Below are 19,370 nucleotides of genomic sequence, written 5' to 3'. Positions count from 1 at the left end.
CTTGTGTGCTCAGTGTGCTTTGTATGGTGACAAACCGCTCAAGACAAGTTGTGGTTTGAGCATTTCACATCTTTATTTCTGTATTTTTTAAACAATGTGGCACCCAGGTCTACAGTCTCAAAAAACGTGCACAAAAGTTTTTTTTTCTTTCCTGCAAATAAAAAATAAAATAATTTTCTTGACTTGAGCAAAGCAAAGAGCAGGAAACTAGTGTTAAACTCACAACCCTTTTCTTTGTCTAGTTCCAGAGCTTCAATGATTTCAGTTCTCAGCCTCATCACATTTAATAGATCAGTCAGTGTCCAGGAGTTAATCCCCCTTTGGTAGTTTAAAAAAAAATATTTCCTCCGTTTAAAACAAATATTCCAACATTTTTTTTATTTTTTTTTTTAGTATATATCAGTCTTTACAAAAAAGCGAGGAGAACCCTCTGCTTCCGATCCCTAGAGCCAAGCCCCGATCCCCCAAAAACCTCCCATCCCAGCAAAATATCAACACATGATCTCAGGACTAGGAGAGGGGAAAAACAGGAATGACATGTAGAGGAGGGGAAAAGTGACATGCGTAGTCATACACATCTTAAATTATTTGGATAAATTCAATCGTGAGCGTTAGAACATTTGTCGTCATAACCAAATATAAATCGGTGACAGTGCGTTGTACAGCTACGTATTCTCCTCAGTGACACGAGTGTAATCCATGTTACAAGCACTTCAAATTGAAAAGGTGACAAAGGGGGAGAATGCTGTGTATATTTAAAGCAAGTGAGTATGGACATAAAATGGACAGACCGACTTTGTTGAACTGGGTGAGGAAAAGAGGAGGGGTAGGGCGTGTATATATAAACAGAATAAAACAGTCACTCTATTCTTATTTTTGATACTTTTTTTTTAATTTTTCCTTTTTTGTCTTTTTCTTTTTAAAGAAAAAAACTGACTGTACAGAACTAAATCTATATGCCTATTAAGAGTTTTCCAACTCTACTCATCTGTGGTGGCAAACAAAGAAAGAAGGGGAAAAGAGCAAGGGATCCATAATAATAATAATAATAATAATAAAAAAAAGGTCTAATAAATCATTAAAACATCCAACTCGACTCAAAAGGGGGAATTAAAAACCTAATTGTTTGCTTCTTTCGACTAAAACCAAAAAACAAATGAAATAAATAATGAACTCAGCGGATCAAATCAGTGGCGGTTGACATGATTTTCAAAATGTGGAAGAGGCAGCAATAATATATAAACTCTTAAGTTGGATAGTTGCATTGACTGCTTTATGGTGGCCGATGATATAAAAGTGAGATTTAGTGCAGATGCAGTGTCTTATCAGTTGGCTGCCAGTCCTGTGGCCTCAGAGGAAAGCCTGGAGAGACAGACAGAGACACACCCGGAGGCCAGGGAGGGGAGAGAGAATAAGGCATGCAATCAGACAGACAGGATAAATGTCATTTACTGTACATTACATTAGTAGAATAAAATGCTGGATAAGGAGATATATTATTAAATTTATTCAGAGGAAATGTATGCTCTGACATAAATAAAAAGATCATTAGTTCTGTTCGGCTGCTCCTCTCGTCAATAATTTCTCAACCAACAGCTGTTCAGAGTCAGATCTCAAACTCATACTTAATGGCCTGTGGATTAATGGAGCTGTTTTAAAGTTCGATATCGTAACTCTTATTTGCTTTCTTGCCCAGAGTAGAGAAGTTTGATAGCAGCCGGTTAGCTTAGCTTAGCATGAAGCAGTGGAAACAGGTCAAAACAACTAGACTGGCTCTCTACAAAGATGGCAAAATCTGACTCAGCACCTTTAAGGCTCATCTGATTTGTTTAATCCATGGAAAATTAAAAATAAATAAATAAAAAAATAAATGAAAAAATAAAAAAATAAAACAATTTTTTTTTAAAAAGTTACTCCAGGGCCCAGCTGTTCTAAATAAATAAATAAATAAATAAAATATTAAAAAAAAAAACAAAACAGCTAATTCATCTTACTTGTGTGCATGAGTTTACTTTGAGTGTTTATTTTATGAGACAGTAAACAGAATGGGGGATGCAATTATTTAAATTAATTTTGACTGTGTCTTTGTTATTAATATAAAGTAATAAATTGAAGTTAAAATTAAGTAATTTTCCTTTGATATTGACAGCTATTTGGGGGATTATTTTAAAATGTTTTTTTTTTTTTTTTTTTAAACTTTACTGTACTGAGAGACTTCATATTTAGCCTTAGGTGTATTTGATCACAGGCATGGTTAATTAATCAGGTGTACAATCTAAATAAATGCATATATATTTGACTTATTTAACAGTTATATTGCATTTTGTTCCTGAAATCCAGCCTGAATCCACCCTTCTGCTATAATCAGGATAATCCCAATTTTGATTTGGATCACAGGTATTGCAATCCTACTAAAAACTTTTAGCATAAACTGAGGGTTTGAACCAGACTGAAACACAAACTTGATTACATGATCTAACACGATTTCTGAATTGTTTTTTTCTCCTTTTGATCAACACGTTTTCACGATCTGATCCTAGCCGATAGCCCAAATCCAATCAGGTAACTTCTTAAAAACTGGGCCCAGGAAGTCACTGCTCCTGCCCAGCACTGTTGCTTTTACACAACTTTATACAGATTACACAAACAAGATAAAACCTGTTGATTACTAATCTTTAGGAGGTGCTGGTAGTCTGATTTTATTACCTTTGGACAGAGCCAAGGGTGCTGTTTTCCTGCCGTTGTGCTTAACTAAGCTAACAAGCTGCTGGCTCTTGCTACATATTCAATGTGCAAACATGAGAGCAGATTCATCTTCTCATCTAACTCTTGACCAGAAAGCAAAGTGTTTAACTGTTCCTTTAAAATTAAGCTAAAGTGGTTGGATGATTTTGTGTTGTTTACATCAACAAAATGACCTAAATAGAGGGTGGTTGGGTGCCGTTGATACCTGAGGGCAGATTTACTTGGAACTGAAATTACAATTGCTTCTTATACAAGCTTAAATAAAATCATCATGATACATATACTCTTCATTATAACAGCCAACAATAGTCACTTAAAATTCACTACGATAAAACTATTCCCATAAATACAATGTGACATCTTAAAGAGAGCCGCTACCTGAGCAGAGCTTACACAAAGAGAGAAATGCTTCAGTAAATCAGCAAAGTGATTCACCGTCCATGCAAAGTTCAAAGTCATTTAAAAATATAATGCACTCAACATGTCATTTCTTTGAGAGACAGGCCAAATCAAGCTACAGATACCTATTTTATAAATATGGCAGCAACCACCTGTCTGGCTGTTTAACACTTGTTTGTGTGCATTTGTTTTGTGTAGTAAGCGTGGCGTGGCACAGCCAGATACAAAAGCGAGTGCAGGTACAGACAACAAAGAGCTTTGTCAGTACTTTAGTAGTAGATGACTTATGTTTCCTTCGTTAGTAAGGGGAGAGCCTTCGCCTTTTAGACTTGGAGCTCAGCTCTGGGGCGATTTTGGGCTCAGCGGGTATTGGGTGAGCGGGGTTACTGGCCCCGCTGACAACATGGAGGGCCAGGAGAGGGAGGGGCTTGAGACTGAGGAGACTTGACACACAGGCAGGAGAGCTGGGGAGCAGGGAGTCAGTGGAGGAGGAAGAGGAGGAGGAAGAGGAGGGAGGAGGCGGCCCTGGAGCCAACAAGGACAGAGGGATGGAGGCTGAGGGGGGCACCACACAGGAGGAAGAGGAGGAGGAGGAAGAGATAGCAGCAGAGGAGGTGGTGGTAGTAGTAGTAGTAGTGGTAGTAGTAGTAGTAGAGGTGGAGGGAGGGCACAGGCTGGTCTGTTCAGGGTTCAAGGAGGAGGAGGAGGGAGGAGGTTTAGAGGACTCTACACTGTAGAAAGAGAGACAAGGAGAGAGGGACAACACAGTCGGGATGGGTCACAGGGCAGGCTGGTGAGCAGTGGGTGAGGGTGGCGGGGGGGTTAGGGGTTAGGAGGTAGGAGGAGGGGTGAGGGAGGTGTGAGGGGGGAAAAAATCACTCACAAGACAACAAGCTTCACCAGAAATGAATGTGTCAACCCAAAAGGTAAAAAGAGGATTAAAAAAAATCACATCTGTGGTGATGGATTGATGTGGAGCCAAGAGAAGGGGAGAATAAGGAAAAAAGCACAAGTGCAGACTGACAGAGAGCTAGCAACACCAGTGATGATTAGCAGTAGCCAAAAATACCATTAACCAAATCATTTGAATTTGAACACAAATCCAAACTAGAAAAAGAGCAGCAGGTAGGCCTGTCATGTATCTGCATGATAGTAGCTTCATTAAATATTTTATTCTTTTGTGGATTACTGCAGGACTGTGACATTAGGAAGAATCTGATTAGGTAGGCCAAAGTCAGTGGAGTTTTTCATTAACATTTATAAACTGCCAATTCAAACAAACTGTAACTGCACAACACATTCAACGTTTGGACTTTTTTTAAAGCCTGTGACTGCATCAATCACCTGTTGGGAGCTAACGTAGTATTTAACTGGTTATCTCACCTGGCGTTGATGAGGTACTCCGCCAGACTGATGCTGGCAGGTGAGCCTGTGATGGTGACCTGGCGGTCAGTCGATCCATCCACTGGATTTGCAATCTTGATCTGGGCGCCCGACATTTGCCTGATCTCGTTGATCTTGGCTCCCTGGCGGCCAATGATGCACCCAATAAGCTGCAGTGGATAAGAGCGGGAGGTTGAGCGGTAGGAATACTTAATAGACTCTGACGGATGCAATGAATATGTGTCTCTGATAAAGGTAGATCCTTGGATTTGACAGGCTTGAATTAAGATCGCACTGATTGTGAAATTCTGGGCCTTTTTTTGCTGTTATTTACTTTGTTTTTGTTGTTATTTACTCACCTTTTGTGCCAGGGAAAGGGAAAAATCTTCATCATGAAAAAATAACCAAGCTGTTTTAAAGTCATTAAGCCATTCACTACACTTTTTTTGACTGAGCATTACCTTTAATATAACCTTTCACATGAAAAGATCTTTTAATAAAAAAAAACCAAACACTTAGCCTTTTTACTATTTATAAAGATAACAAAATTCTCTAATATCTATTTTATATTACTGTAAAAACATCAACAAATCTCTCCTTCAAACAACTGTATTTATCCAGATTTCAGGCCAAAAACTACATTTTACAAGATAACATTTGAACACAGTATGTTAGCGTTGTAATTCACCTTTTACTGATTTTTGCTAAACAGAGCTCAAACGCATTGTAATGTAACTTAATGCAACCTCCTTCAGCCATTAGTTTCTGCCACCAGCTGCTAACAGCTAACATTTACTAGCTCTCCTCTTGCTGATGTCAACACAAATTTGTTGTTCACACTGTAGCATTATTTGGAAAACAATTGGGTGCGTTCTCTGACGCAACAATAGTGAGTATACTGTGGCAGTGACTCCTGATAGCATTCCAGGGAAGATCTCTGTTCATCCCAAACACATTTTCTATTGTCTCTGAGACACCATCAGTGTCAAGCCTTGCTTTTTAGCCTGTGAAAAATTGATGTAACACAACAGAAAAACACTGGCCACGGCCATCTGTGAATGTTATCTTATTTGCTGACAGGCCAATGGCAGACAACAAGGCGAATATCGGCCGATGTCGATGTTCAGCCAGTAAATCGGTGCATCCTTAGCTTGAATAAAGCTTTTTATACAAAAAAGGTGGCTGTATACCTTTAATACTTTTACCTCTATTGGAGACAGAAATTAAATTATTGAAGCACTTACATCATTTGGAATGGTCATCTCATGGGAACTGGTTTGAGCAGAAGCATCCATCCCTGAAAAACAAATAAACAAGAGAAATGATGACCAAATATTATTAAATAACCAAGACTGTAAGTTCAAATGTGCAAATCAATCAGAATGCAACATGGAGTGTGTAGAACATCAAATGTTTTTATCAATATTCAGAAGTTACTGAGGTTAAAAGCCCCAAATTCTGACAGGGCAGTTCTGAAGTGATATAGATTAGCCGTACACGTACAGTGATATCACTATCACAGACTGTGAACACAACACTCAGAGATGTTAAACTACACTACTTATAGAAAGGAAAGGATGTGATATTTGTGATAGAGCACTCATATAGTCAGTGTATTTCAGTGAGGCATGTTCTCATTCCATATTTATCCATCCTATCTTCACTGAAACCTTAAGATTAGGATTTACCCCCTTTCCCTAAATTCTGGTGTGAGGTCTGAGTTTTTGCGCTGGATTACATTATAATGTGTTACATGCCAGTGAGATGGACAAAATATTAAGAGCACCTTTTAATTCAATGCAGTCTGATACAACACTAGAATGTACAGCTTGAAAAATTAAACAGCTGAATGCTGCTGGGATTATATCAAAAAACTACAATTGCTCGTTTTTGTATAGGATTGCTTTCCAGTGTACCGAGGGTTACTACATTTCTGGTCAAACAGTGTACCTGAGGCATCAAAAAAACCTGTAAGATTTTGTGCTCATGTTCAACAAATTCTGTCATTTGCGGCAAACGACATCTTGCATTGAAAGCTGATGTGCATTGCTGTGCTGCATACCAGTGAATCCCTGGTTGCTTGGTGCGATGGGGAAGGGGCTCTGCTGCATAGCCAGCTGGTGAAGCTTGGTGAGCTGTGGAGAGATAGCAGCAGAGGAAGACTGTGAGAGTGAGAGAGAAGGCAGGGAGAGAAATGGAGGAAATGGAAAACACAGGAAGAGGGAAGAACAGAACAAAACAAATCACAGTCAGTACAGACAGCTACACAAAGAGCCTCCACACAGAAACACTACCGCGTGCAGATCTCTTATCCTTTCACAAAGCTCTACTCAGATGATAATCCGTGTGTTTTATGGCTGGTCTATGTGGGGTACCCCATAGGTATTCCTCCAAAGTGCAGGCTGCATCTCTTGGTAATGATTTCTCGTGGTCTTCAAGGTCAGGGCAGAGTCATAATACATAAGAAAGGGAGCTCCTGATATGCAGGTGATCTTCTAATCACCAATACAAAACCCAAACATGACTATCTCAACTTAACATCACACTTTGCTAGTTATCACCACTACAGCTGGAAGGGAAGATTTAAAGGGACAGTAGGGCTATTTATCAGTCTAGATTGTTTTGGTGTGAGTTGCCAAGTGTTGCCAAGAGATATTGTCCATAGAGATGTCTGTCTTCTCTCCAATATAATGGAACTAGATGGCACTCAGCTTGTTACCCTGATACTCAAGATAATCCACAGACCTTGATGTGACACCTGTATCACCGCACAGAAAGAAGTGTGCATCTACTTTTAGTTCACCTTGCACCACAGAGCAAGTTTATGTTACAGCTCAGCCGAGGAGGATGACATTAATGTTTGTAACTCATGCTGTCGAGTAAGAGCCTCTCGTCCATGAGCAGAGGGTTCCCTCTATACATCGATACAGTTGGCAGGTGTAAATCAATAGAAAGAAAAGAGCTCCTACATGAAACTGCTCACAGCAAGGCCTGTGGATTATCTTGAGTAAATGGGTCATGATTTCTGGAAAGAGACATTGTTGGTGAGTTTTTAAAATGTATTTTAAGTCTCTTTGAGCACCATAAGCCGAGTGCCATCTAGTTCCATTATATTAAAGAGAAGGCAGACATCTCTATGGCCGATATCTCCAACATTCAACAGCTCACACCAACATAGCGCAGACAGATGAACAGCACTACGGGTTAAGGGAAAAATGTGTGTTTTGATTTGAGTTGAACTGTCCCTTTAAGAAAGATGACAGGTTTTTGTGTCACTCTATGAGCATATTCTTGTCTTAATAAACTGTCCTAACAGTGACAAACTAATTACACTAACATAATCACACTGAAGTATATAAATAATGACCAAGTTTTAGATCATATCTGACTGACACTGCTTTGCTCTGTTGCCAATACTCAGTGGCAAATGAGACTAATAATAAACACTCTATCACATCCAATGCTCCTGATGGAACATCTAAAGCTCATTAAAAAGAGAGAGAAAGATTAATTTAGTGAGCAGAGCACAAAGTAATAAATGAAGGGTTAATGAAGAGGGGGAGGAGAAGAGCCCAACATATTTATCTGGGACAGACTAATGAATGAGGCATGTACAACAAGACAGAACAAAAAGGGAAAAAACAGAAAGGAGTGAGCAGCAGGAACAGATAATTATTCATGGAACAGTGGAGAGTCTGGACAAACACAAACAACAAATGTCAGTCTAATTAAGAACTGACTGCCAGTCGACTGAGAAATTACACAAACATGAAGTACTAAGACTGCTGCTCTCTAAGTGGTTACAAAGTCTGATAATAGTAGGTCAACACTAAAATTAGGGGCAAGTTTAGCTACAGTTATAGGCTGTAAAATGAGGCGTGGGTGGGCGGGAGGTATGCACATTTTGGAAGAGGACAGTTGTAATTATGGGTGGGTGTGGTAGGGGTGGGGGGTCATGTAAAAATGTCTACTGCACTTACATCTGGCTGTGGAATCGCGTGCTGTCCTTGTACGGCATATGCCTGAAACAAATGAAAACAAAGCTTTCATAGGCCTCACATCTGATTTAGATTTTGGTCAGGTTACCTCACCAGCTACTTCTCTCCTAATATATAAATACCTCTTGAAGACTCTCAACATATCAAAGCCTGAACTAGCATCATTTAAGAGCATCAACACATATGTCTTGTCCAAAGTCTCCACATTTCTGGGGAAAAAAGAAGTCTTCAGAGACATAGTGGAATTAGGGAAAATTGAAAGGAGAGATTTACTTTTACAAAGAAATTAAAAAAAAAAAAAAAAAAAAAAAAAGGTATTTAGAAAGATCAAAGATCTTGCAATGTTAAGCCAACAAGCACCAGAAAGCATTGTGGTTCAGACTAACAATAGCAGGAAACAGGCCAACACACTTCTGAAAAAATAATGCTCAAAACAAGAAAACAAATTCTGGGGAAATGCACAAAGAGAAGGCCCTGGGACAAACTGCCTCTTGGGAAAATGCCTTTGGTCACTGGAGTACTGTAGCTGTTGATACTCTATTGAAACAGTTTGCAAAATCAGCTCTGGTTGCAGCCATTTTCTAAACTTAAATAACCTCCACAGCTACTCTGAACTATTATGGCATTGCTCAATCATATACATGCATCATTTTCAGAGCCTTTCAGTACACATTTCCAAGCATATAATATTCTGCAGGGATACACATCACACTCAGACAATTGGGGCAATCAATACTAGGGCTGGAAACCTAACTCAGCACTTCCAAGGGTACAGACAGAGTTATGCTGGTACCACCTACCGACTACCAATTCATGTTAATTATATTTGCTACAGTTTCAATCCTTCTGTTCTTACCTTTCACAAAAAAAGCCGTAGACATACACACTGCATCACTGCTTACCAGAGGAAACTTAAATGCTCTCAGAGCATCCTCCCCAAAACATTATGAATTAAAAAAGGTAGCATCCCGTGTCGTACATACCTGGCCGCCTGCGAAGATAACGGGGGATCCTGAAGGCTTGGGTCGGTAGGGGATAGTGACCCCCTTAGGGGGAGACTGTAGAGAGGATAAAGAGGGTGGATGTATGGTTAAATTACCACCCATGTCATCATACAATTGTTGCAAAATCTGAAAATGGTGTTTGAATTCATTTTTTATATTACACATGTGTGCATCACTGCTTGTACTAGCAATAACTGTGCTTCGGAAACAGCATCAGATTTAACGGCCAAGTTGGTGAGTACACACACATGGAATCTGACTCCATTTTTTGTGCTTTCAATGTACACACACAGAAATAGGCTTGCATTAAAATTAGCCAGTGGAAGACACACATGCACCAAGGCCGGCTTACCACAACAAACCACAGAGAAGCTCGAATTACAACACACACAGATGAAGTGTGATTTCATTCTCTGCTCAAAACACCATTACTGCACTATATATTTACATAGCATAAACTGGTTTGCTGCTATATCAGTGCTGAGTATCACCTAGAGAACCTGTAAAAAAGCCCAAGCATTATACAGGGGATCTCTCAATTGAGTTTTTGTTCAGGGTTTTTTACCTCGCCCCAATCCCAACCACAATACTGTGAGTATTGTCCAGTATGGAGTCTCAATCTGATGTATATATTTTGCTGTACGAGCAGCATTTTGGATAGTAGCCCAAAAACAAACAAACAAAAAAAAAAAACAAAAACAAAAAGACAGACAAAAAATTAACTTCAAATGAAAGTTAGTGAAGCTTTTCAATATATTAAAACAGCTCCAACATGTTAGATTATGAATGTATGGCCAATATTAAAGTCCTCCATAATATTCTGTTCGCTGCCCTATCATGATTTTACAATTACTGTAAAATATTACAGCTGCAATCCTGTGGACTGGCTCCAAACATCCCTGGTCCAAAACCCAACACACAGCAGCCAAAAACCAAAAGATCACACTATTCCACATCATTCATTTACGGGTCAACAGCTGCTACTTCATTTGCTCCACAGCTCTTATGAGTCCACTTACCTCAAGCATGACCACACAGATCTGCTTCACACACTCAATTATCGACTGGGGAGTACCAGCGATGGTGATGGCTCTCTCTGTGGAGTTGGGGAGCATGTCTCCTGCCACTTGTACCTGAGCACCAGTTGACTGGAACACAAAACAGGAGTAAAATGACCTTCAGTGTATCCGTTTTTGATGTGCTGAATTCCTCAGGTAGAAAGCTAATGCTGGAGGGAATGGGGCTTGCATGGTTTTGTATTACACTCTCTTTTCTTCGCATACCTCTCGAATTTCCTTGATCTTGCAGCCACCTTTCCCAATGAGAGAGCCACACTGGCTGGCAGGGACCACAATGCGTAGGGTCACTGGGGGCTTGCTGGTAGCTGTGCTGTTTGTCATTGAGCTGCTTATGTCCTGGAAAAAAGATATAGAGGCAAAGGTTAATCTAGTTTGCGTTTGGGATGGTTGCTGCCAACCTGGGAATCCATTAGTCAGCATATATTGCGACCTACCTCTTCCAGCTTTTCAATGATCATGGAGAATGCTTTAAAGATGGCGGTGGTTGGACCTGCCAAAGTAATGATCCTCTCAGGACAATTGCCCTCAGAGATGTTGATGCGAGCCCCGCTCTATGGACAAAGAGAAAAGCAAGAAATTATAAGAAGCAATTTGGAAGGCTTCCCATAGTAAAGACAAACTTTGCCAATCTGCTAACTGTGGCCTCTTAGTATCAATTTACACTGAGTAAAGAAAGAAGACCTCACCTCTTCTCTCATCTTCTTCACAGATTCACCTTTCTATAAGCAAGAGAATCAAATCACAGTCAGACTCATTATGACCTTAACACACAGACCTTGAAATCATGACAATCAAATATCAGTATTATTAAACAGCAGCTTACCTTTCCAATAATACTTCCGACTTCCTAAAATAGAAAAAGAGATAACGATTTATTGGGTTGATTAATCATCTTTTTACACCTGTCATTGTTTCCTAACACTCTGGCTACAGCAAGCCTTGTTTACCAGGCAATGAAAACCCTTCAATAAGCGAAGCTATATGGTTTCCTAACACTTGGACAAGAGGAACAGTTGTCACTGTAAGCAGTGTAAACACTCAAACAGCCTGATCCATCAAGAACTCCCCAACAGTTTTTATTTCTGTCTCATCCCACACAGACTCAAGATGGTGCTGTTGACCACAGAGAGATCCAGGATGCAGTCAAGCACACAGTATCTGTAGGCTGCTGATGCCTAGCTAGTGCTGGGGCCTCTTTTGGGATGCTATGAGCTAACAGAGCTTTTGGGAGATCATTTTTTGGATATATCACAGTTTGGTATGCCCGTGGTAAAAGATGACATGTCAGAGTTGGATTTTGAGCCGGCACTTCTTGCCACGTGGCATCTCAGTATTTGAAGCCACAACAACAACAACAACAGGCCACAGTGGGACTGAAAGATGCAACAAGTGTGTGGCTGTGCTGCCGTCATGAAAGCCGGACGGTTTGATGATGATGGCAAATGCAGTGTCATGTCTCCTGGTTGCAAATTTCTACCTAGTGTCCAATGCAGAAGTGGCAGCTTGTGATATAACTTGATCTTTCAAGCTGCTCTGTGATTATTCAGAGAGGCATGTGAGGGTTTAACTCTCAGTAAATCAGCCCTGTTTATTTCTGGAAAAAACTAAAGAGCAGCCAAGAGAAACATATTCATGTTTTAGCAAAATATGTTCAACTTGGGAGATAACACAATTAGACATGAGGCAAATGTAGTCTCTGATACAAAAGCTCAAACAGAGTAACATGCCAAAACACCACTCCACTTGTCTTTGTGACACAGGATCCCATCACCCAGTCAATACCCTTAGTCATCACATAGTCCCTGCCCTTTAAACATCCCCGGGGAGCTTCATTTCCATAAACATAATGTCATAGACTATTAGATTGCCGACACAAGCAGCTGATGGGTGACCTCACCTTGCCATGCATGAGCAGCCTAATGGTAAGGGTGACATTGAGGCCTCCTTCAATCACACCGGAGTCCATAACTGCAACCTTGGTGTCCGTACAGAACTGGGGTCTTTGGTCACCGAGATGGATCTAAAGGCACATAGCAGACAAGAAATTACATACAGAGGATGATCATGTGTGAAGACTGACTTGCAGCTCAGTAAAGAAAACTGATACTTAACATTGGTGCACATTAGGGATAACAAAAGGTATACCTCTAAAACTGAAGTGGCCTGATAACACTGACTTCCACATGGTTAACAAGGTGGTAAACACTAAATATGTCTCCTCAGGATTGAATTACAGGAACATTCCCACCCACAGAAATTAATAGTAACCTTCATTTATATCCTAGTGTTGGCAACTATACAGAGGTCCATTTACCTAGTTCGCAAAGCAATTATCTTAATAGGCTGTGTTAAAATAAAACATCAAGTTGAATCAAACCAGATCATGTAACATACTTTGGCTCAATGTGCAACGCTTATAATGTGCAAATTTCTGATATGTATACTTCCATTACACACATTTCTTCTCAATGAACCTATTCAAACAGGAGATGATAAATCTGTGTCACAGCTCATGCTAACGGAAAACTGGTGCGTACTACGATGAATCATAAAAAAATAGCTAAGGACTCACTGTGACTGTGCCAACTACACGCTGCTGGTTGGGTGCATTAATTTTCAAACATCTCAATGCTGCTCCGACACAAGTTACCTGACTCCAAACAAGCTAATTGCCACTGAATTCACCTACATGCTAACTAAAAAAAACATATGGCTTGTATGCTAACGACGTCTTCATCATTAGCGTTGAATCAAGTTTAACAACAAATGTGCGTACAATTACTCCCCCGTCGCTACAGTTAGACCTAAATCTCGTAAAGTACATTCACAAGTATGTTTGGTGTGAAAAGCTGATATGTAAATGCTTACTTCGCGTGTGTTGCTTAGTTTAAAGTAAGTCCATTAACTATTAACGCTTCTTGTAAGTCTGTTAGCCGTTTAGCATGCTGGTTGCTCACCGTGCTGGGGAAATGAATGGAGCATGCGTGCGCTACTTAGCAAAGCTAGCTAGTTAGCGTAATTAGTCAACGTTAGTAACAGCTGACCAAATATCAGAAGCCTGCGTGGCATTGTAGTTAGGTCCTCTTTGATGAAGTACAAGCGCTAAAGAGGAGACGGCGTTTTTAAAAGCAACATTTAAAATCAAACTTCTCGGTGGCTAGCTAAGCTAGCTCCGTACGCAGACTGTGCGTGCTTATCACGGTGCGGCCTGTTAGCATGCTGGACAAGCGGCGAGCTAGCTGCTGGGCGCGATTTCTTTCCGCTATACTTCTGATCACAACAGAAAAACATAAAAACACCAAACATTAGAGTAAAACTCACCTGAGTCGTGTGCTGATACGTGACCGGGGGGAGGGTTGGGGTTGTAAGGGTAGAAGGGGAGAGGTTCGGGAGGGTAGAAACCCGGGGGAGAGTTTAGAAAGGACTCGGGGAAGAGGGAAGAGTGATGTGAGATCGAGCTCCACTCCTTTACACAAAGACAACAAAATTATAACCTCTGAACTTTCCCCTTTCACCCCACCCAAACCCCCAACCTCACTTTGACCACAGGCTGCCCCGAAATCACATCCATGAAATAAAGATGTTACAGCGCATTTGTAGGACACAATATCACATGGGAATGAAAGGATATCATTAAAAAATAAGTTACTGCGCACAATAAAAACATTGTTAAATTGGTTTAAAACGTCACAACAGGAAGCGACTGTTGTTGAAATTTACTGATGGCCCACGCGTTTTATATGTAGTCAAACATATATTATAAAACAGGCGTATGCTTTACAAATGTCTCTAATATGTTCATATTTACAAACTTCAATAAAATACTTGTTTATAGGGACACTAGTGGGCGTAAAGTGTACTGCAACTCAGCTTTTATTTATTTAACATCATAGTGACGACACATCTTTGAGTTTTTACATAGATCTATTTATGGAGCCGGATTAATTGAAGATCCATTACATATAATTATGATTAGCGCAGATACAAAGAAATACAGAATAACCATTTTCTGCAGTCATGTAGTGGTCAACATTAAAGGAAAAAAATCAATAGGCTTAAATGAATACATTTAATATCATTCTCCACCTCTATAGTAGGGCTGCAAGTAAAGATTATTTTCATTGTCGACTCATCTGTCAATTATTTCTTTGATTAGTCGACTAATCATTTTCTCAAAAAATGTGTTAAAATGTTGAAAAATCTCTGTCTGTCTCTCCCAAACCCCAAAATTATGTCGTCTAATGTCTTGTTTTGTACTCACGCCAAAGAGTTTAGTTCACCATCATGGGAGAGTGTATAAAGCTGCCAATATTTGAACGTAAGAAGCTGCAATAAGAGTATTTTGGGGTACTTTTATAGTACTTTTCTATGAAAAATGACTCAAACTGATTAGTCGACTACTAAAATAGTCACCGATTATTTTAACAGTTGATTAGTCATTGATTAGTCAAATAATCATTGCAGCCCTACTCTACCGTAGGTTAATCTTAATGAAAAATGAAAAAACTTAATTTACATATGCTTTTTTACTAAATCACAGTGTTACATTTTCTTTTAAAAACATTATGGCACTCCCTCTTCAAATGATTTCAATATGTTTGTACACTTGTGTATTTGTTGCATATTTACACTGTTGTACAGAAACCGTAACAGTGAAATATCTGACATAAACACCACAAAATAAAAAGGAAACGAAAATGCAAATGCTGCCAAATGCTCACAGCAACAGTATATGCATGCATTTCTAGTATAAATAGCCCATTTAAGATATAATACATCTCTGCATTTTCATTTTTACAACCTGTTATAAGTGTTAAATATGACTTTAGTGTGTTTATTTTTAATAGTCAGGTTGCCCTTTTGTAAAGTGACATTTCCGTGAGAGCCTTGTCTTGAACTGGTCGCATCACTCTTCGTCACTGCTGCTGCTACTGCTGCTGCTGCTGCTGCTGGAGGAGGACTGTGGAGAGACACAGAAAGATTTATATGAATTCATACTAATACAGTTTAAATGACAGTTTTAAACACAAACAGCAAGGGTTTACTTTAATACTAGATGCTTTTTATTTAACACAAAATTAATTAAGCATTTTCAAGATGGAACTTTGGGGCTGTGGGAACCTGTGACAGGCATTTTTTTTTTACTGTGTTCTAACATTTCTTCTGCAGATTAATCAACAATAAAAAATAATCTGCAGTTGAACCACTAATTACCACAAATGGAGTAGAAAACAAATGACTTTCCATTAGTACTATTTACATCAAGTGTTTTGTCTGTGCTCATAAGGCATCATCATGTTTCATTATACAATCTAGTAACGTGTTATTGTTTGTTTTGATGTGCCGTGATGATATCATTAATCTCAGTGATAATAATTACTATCTCTCTTCAAGTAAAACCTAAACCATGTTGATCCCTGACGGTCCTGTGACTCTTCAGCTGTGCTGCACTTTGCACACGTTGAGTCACGACTGAATTAGCATTGTTTGGTGATGGTGTGTGTTCGCAGCACTGACTGACGTGAAGTTAGAGGCCCTGAGGCTGAGGGGCGTAGGCAGGTTCAAGTTTCATCTTTTTATCTGGCACTGGCGTTAATACTTCACCTACAGGAGGAGCCGTTTCAAACAATTCTAATATGGCCTGCCTTACAGCTAAAGCTCACCTTGCCGTGTTTGAAGCCCTTGTGTCCTTTCTTCATCTTCTTCATCTTCTTCATCTTTTTGTGGGCTTTATGTCCGACCAAACCCATGCCTATTCCAGCCAATCCTCCGGCGCATGCTCCAGCCATGGGATTTAACCCTCCAGGATAATGACCTTTGTGTTTATCCTTGTGGCCTTTGTGGGCTTTATGGCCTTTTGGGGAGTGTGGATACGGACCAGGGTGAACACCTGCCGGAGGGACTACTGGATATCCACCTGGAGCTGCAGGATAAACCCCTGGAGGTCGATAAGGCATCGCTCCAGGTGCATTTGGTACCATGGCTGGGTGCATGCCAGCCGGGTATTGACCAGCTGGGTATGGCCCAGCCGGGTACGCTGGATGTGGAGCTTGGGGGAAGGCACCTGATGGGGGTGCAGTAGGATATGCAGGGTTGTAGCCAGGTGGGAAGACAGGGTTTGGTGGACCCATTGGAGGAGGAGGACCTGGTATACATAAAAGCACACATACACACTTTATTCTTTACAACACCAGGCATAAGACAAAATAACTGTATGCTTATTAAGTATGATTCTCACCTTGATTTGGCCACATGGTGTTATGTTTTTTGACCTGACAGGTCAAACACTTCAGGTCTCTGAGGGAACAATGAGAAAGAAAATGCACTTAATGTTAAGTATAAATACATGTCATGTTAAAAGCAACCATTATTAGAAGTGTTACTACACTGTAATGTATTATCTAACTTAATATATAGGTGTAGATTCAACTTTTTTTTCCCCAAACAATGTAGTTCTGTAGTTTCTGAGAGGATATCCTCTGTATCTGTCTCCACATTTGGTTGTTATACATGTTATATCTGCTATAAGTGTGCCATGTAAAAAGTGTTTGACCAAAACTCAGAAAATTTAAATCTGTTTTACAGGTTCCAATATTACAATACATTTTGTCAGGGGGCTGTACTCTGTAATTTATCATACAGTATCAGAAGAGCAAAAATCTCTAGTATTACTTTTTAAATATTTTAAAGTATTTGTGTCTCATTGTAACTTGGTGGTGAGCATATATAGCTGTCTTTCTGGGTGTTTTTTTTCATCCCACCTGTACATTTTTTATGTCACAGTATTCTTTTTGTCTTTTGTCTTATTTAATCATATGTTTTAATTAATAATTGTTTTGTCCAACAAGATTTACAATACACAACATTTAGAGAAGTAGCAAATGTTCACATTTTAGGACCTTAAATTATTTCTAAATGTTCAAAACTGTTGATGATTCATTGATGGAATAATTGTTTCAGCACTTGTGTATAGAAAATGTGGCGACCACCATACTATATATATCAACATAAATCTTACGAAAGGGTACATGGTGTCACAACCTGTGTTGGGGAAGCTACTTTGAAAGCACAGCTTCGCAAGCTAATGATTACTTTACACTGGAAGGCGTTGAACTACAGCAAAGATAACCTTGACATAGATAGTTTGTTAACTAAAGCCTCCTATTTAAAAATAAATAAATAAATATAATCCTCATCATACTGACATGTAGCCTACCTAATATACACAATTATAACAAAATATTCTACAAAAAAGGTCACATGCCACTGATGCCAACATAAACGCCACTTAATTGAGTTTACTGCAGAGTGCCCCCTTGTTTACAGGTCACACACACAGTGCAGGAATGTCAGCTTGGGTTTTGTACAGTGTCCATCAGTCAGACACCTGTCTTCAGAAACCAGGTGGAGGTATTGCACCAAGCAGGATGAATCAGTTAGTCAGGTAACTTCTAAAATAACATGCAACACCTTCTCTGAACATTTATTAACTAGCAGTAATCAAAATTTATTATTAATACAGGTGAAGGGAGTCCCAAATTGTTTGTAGTTTCTGTAGTTAACTATATTTTAAAAAGGCAAAAAAAGTTATCAACTATTTGAATCCCTATGCAAATATAAATATAACTTGACTACCAGCAAACTACGGCAAAATATGGTGAAACTACTAGTTTAATTACATGTACTTCACTACTCCCCAACACTGTCATACAACAGTATTGTAATAAAGCAAAACTTTATTACAACTACTAACAAAATACTTGAATAAAAACTATACCTCTTGCTAACATAATTTAGCCATTTTCAGACGCATTACATAAACACACATGACAGTTAATGACGTGACATAAACTGTAGTCTCGTGCCTCAACAAGTATCAGTAATTTCGCAACACTTTCTCCATTCAGCTCCACATTACAGGTATGATATGACAGAAATCACAAACAATGACTCTAAATCATGTCATTATTGTAGTTTCTGGTTGTTTTGTCCCACAGACGCCATTTGTACTCACTGTGTGTCAGCATTAAAGTCTTACCGTGGAAACTCGCCTCAGTTCCGATTAAAGTTTATCAGGAATTCTGAGCTTCGTGTTTTTCTTCCGCATTGAGACCAGAAAAAAAGACACATCAGGAAGCCACGCCCGTTGTTAAAGGCTGCGTACGTCATTTACGTCATGGCAAAAGTCCAGCTGCAGGCTTTGGATGAAAAGTTGGTCTACGTGTTTCTATGGTACAAAAGATGATGATAATGGAATCGATGTTTACTCCCAACTGTTGTTATAGTGTTATATTTAAAAGGCAACTCACACACGCCTGACTTGGAGTTACTGACTCACTTCATAGTCACACATATTTCCATTTTATCATGGAGTAACAGTTATATAAATAGCTACATAGTTTTCTACAGCTTAAATTAATGTAATTTAACCAAAAATAAATAACTAAACCAATCCATGCAGAACAATCTTTTAATAATTTTAAAGAAGACATTACTGAGATGTTTTTAATCTCTTATTATTTTTGTAAATTTAATGAATGGCCCTCAGTGTCCTAATTTCTAATTCCTCTGTGTTGTATCTCTGTCTCTGTCTGTGTGTTTCAAAGTCAAGGAAGGATCTTTAAATGGCTGAATTTCAAGGATGCTACATCATCAAATCCCGTCTAAGGACTGTTCCAATGTTAAGGGTATTTCAAATTCTACCGAGGACTGAGTCCTCCATTCAGAGAATTTTCAAGGATCCACATGTGTATCCTCAGCAG

General features: G+C 39.3%; 2 protein-coding genes across 7 annotated transcripts; both read right to left on the bottom strand.

Annotated features, from left to right (window-relative positions):
* Positions 1 to 48: 48 nt before the first annotated feature.
* Positions 49 to 14,101, bottom strand: LOC125899864 (poly(rC)-binding protein 2). Of its 5 annotated transcripts, none has more exons than XM_049594623.1 (13): positions 13,930 to 14,101; positions 12,506 to 12,628; positions 11,432 to 11,455; positions 11,295 to 11,327; positions 11,043 to 11,159; positions 10,813 to 10,944; positions 10,549 to 10,677; positions 9,509 to 9,583; positions 8,508 to 8,549; positions 6,590 to 6,689; positions 5,772 to 5,824; positions 4,528 to 4,697; positions 49 to 1,362 (listed from the first exon to the last, which is right to left on the bottom strand). In XM_049594623.1, exons 2-13 carry the CDS (start codon positions 12,572 to 12,574, stop codon positions 1,326 to 1,328), a joined length of 981 nt encoding a protein of 326 aa, XP_049450580.1. In that variant the 5' UTR covers positions 12,575 to 12,628; positions 13,930 to 14,101; the 3' UTR covers positions 49 to 1,325. The 5 variants fall into 5 exon arrangements, with proteins under 5 accessions (XP_049450580.1, XP_049450661.1, XP_049450744.1 ...); XM_049594704.1 differs by having other exon boundaries at positions 6,590 to 6,662; XM_049594787.1 differs by lacking the exon at positions 8,508 to 8,549.
* A 362-nt stretch (positions 14,102 to 14,463) lies between these two features.
* Positions 14,464 to 18,743, bottom strand: prr13 (proline rich 13). 2 transcript variants are annotated; one of them, XM_049594327.1, is made up of 4 exons: positions 18,647 to 18,743; positions 16,847 to 16,905; positions 16,272 to 16,753; positions 14,464 to 15,568 (listed from the first exon to the last, which is right to left on the bottom strand). In XM_049594327.1, the coding sequence occupies exons 2-4, from the start codon at positions 16,860 to 16,862 to the stop codon at positions 15,515 to 15,517; spliced, it is 552 nt and encodes a 183-aa protein (XP_049450284.1). In that variant the 5' UTR covers positions 16,863 to 16,905; positions 18,647 to 18,743; the 3' UTR covers positions 14,464 to 15,514. The 2 variants fall into 2 exon arrangements, with proteins under 2 accessions (XP_049450284.1, XP_049450363.1); XM_049594406.1 differs by having other exon boundaries at positions 18,623 to 18,687.
* Between the last annotated feature and the right edge of the window lie 627 nt (positions 18,744 to 19,370).

Source organism: Epinephelus fuscoguttatus, linkage group LG1 (assembly GCF_011397635.1).
Source record: "Epinephelus fuscoguttatus linkage group LG1, E.fuscoguttatus.final_Chr_v1".
In the NCBI taxonomy this organism is placed as follows: Eukaryota; Metazoa; Chordata; class Actinopteri; order Perciformes; family Serranidae; genus Epinephelus; species Epinephelus fuscoguttatus.
The sequence above is the reverse complement of the archived record's forward strand: the minus strand, read 5'-3'. Positions and strand labels throughout refer to the sequence as shown.

Excerpts from the sequence above, each read along its gene's own strand:
- prr13 (XM_049594327.1), bottom strand. Across the intron at positions 15,569-16,271 it reads AGGGCTTCAAACACGGCAAG|TCCTCCTCCAGCAGCAGCAG; the intron begins GTGAGCTTTAGC and ends GTCTCTCCACAG.
- LOC125899864 (XM_049594623.1), bottom strand. The coding sequence starts at position 12,574 with ATGGACTCCGGTGTGATTGAAGGAGGCCTCAATGTCACCCTTACCATT. Across the intron at positions 11,456-12,505 it reads GGCTGCTCATGCATGGCAAG|GAAGTCGGAAGTATTATTGG; the intron begins GTGAGGTCACCC and ends TTTCTATTTTAG. Across the intron at positions 5,825-6,589 it reads AAGCAACCAGGGATTCACTG|GGATGGATGCTTCTGCTCAA; the intron begins GTATGCAGCACA and ends TTTGTTTTTCAG.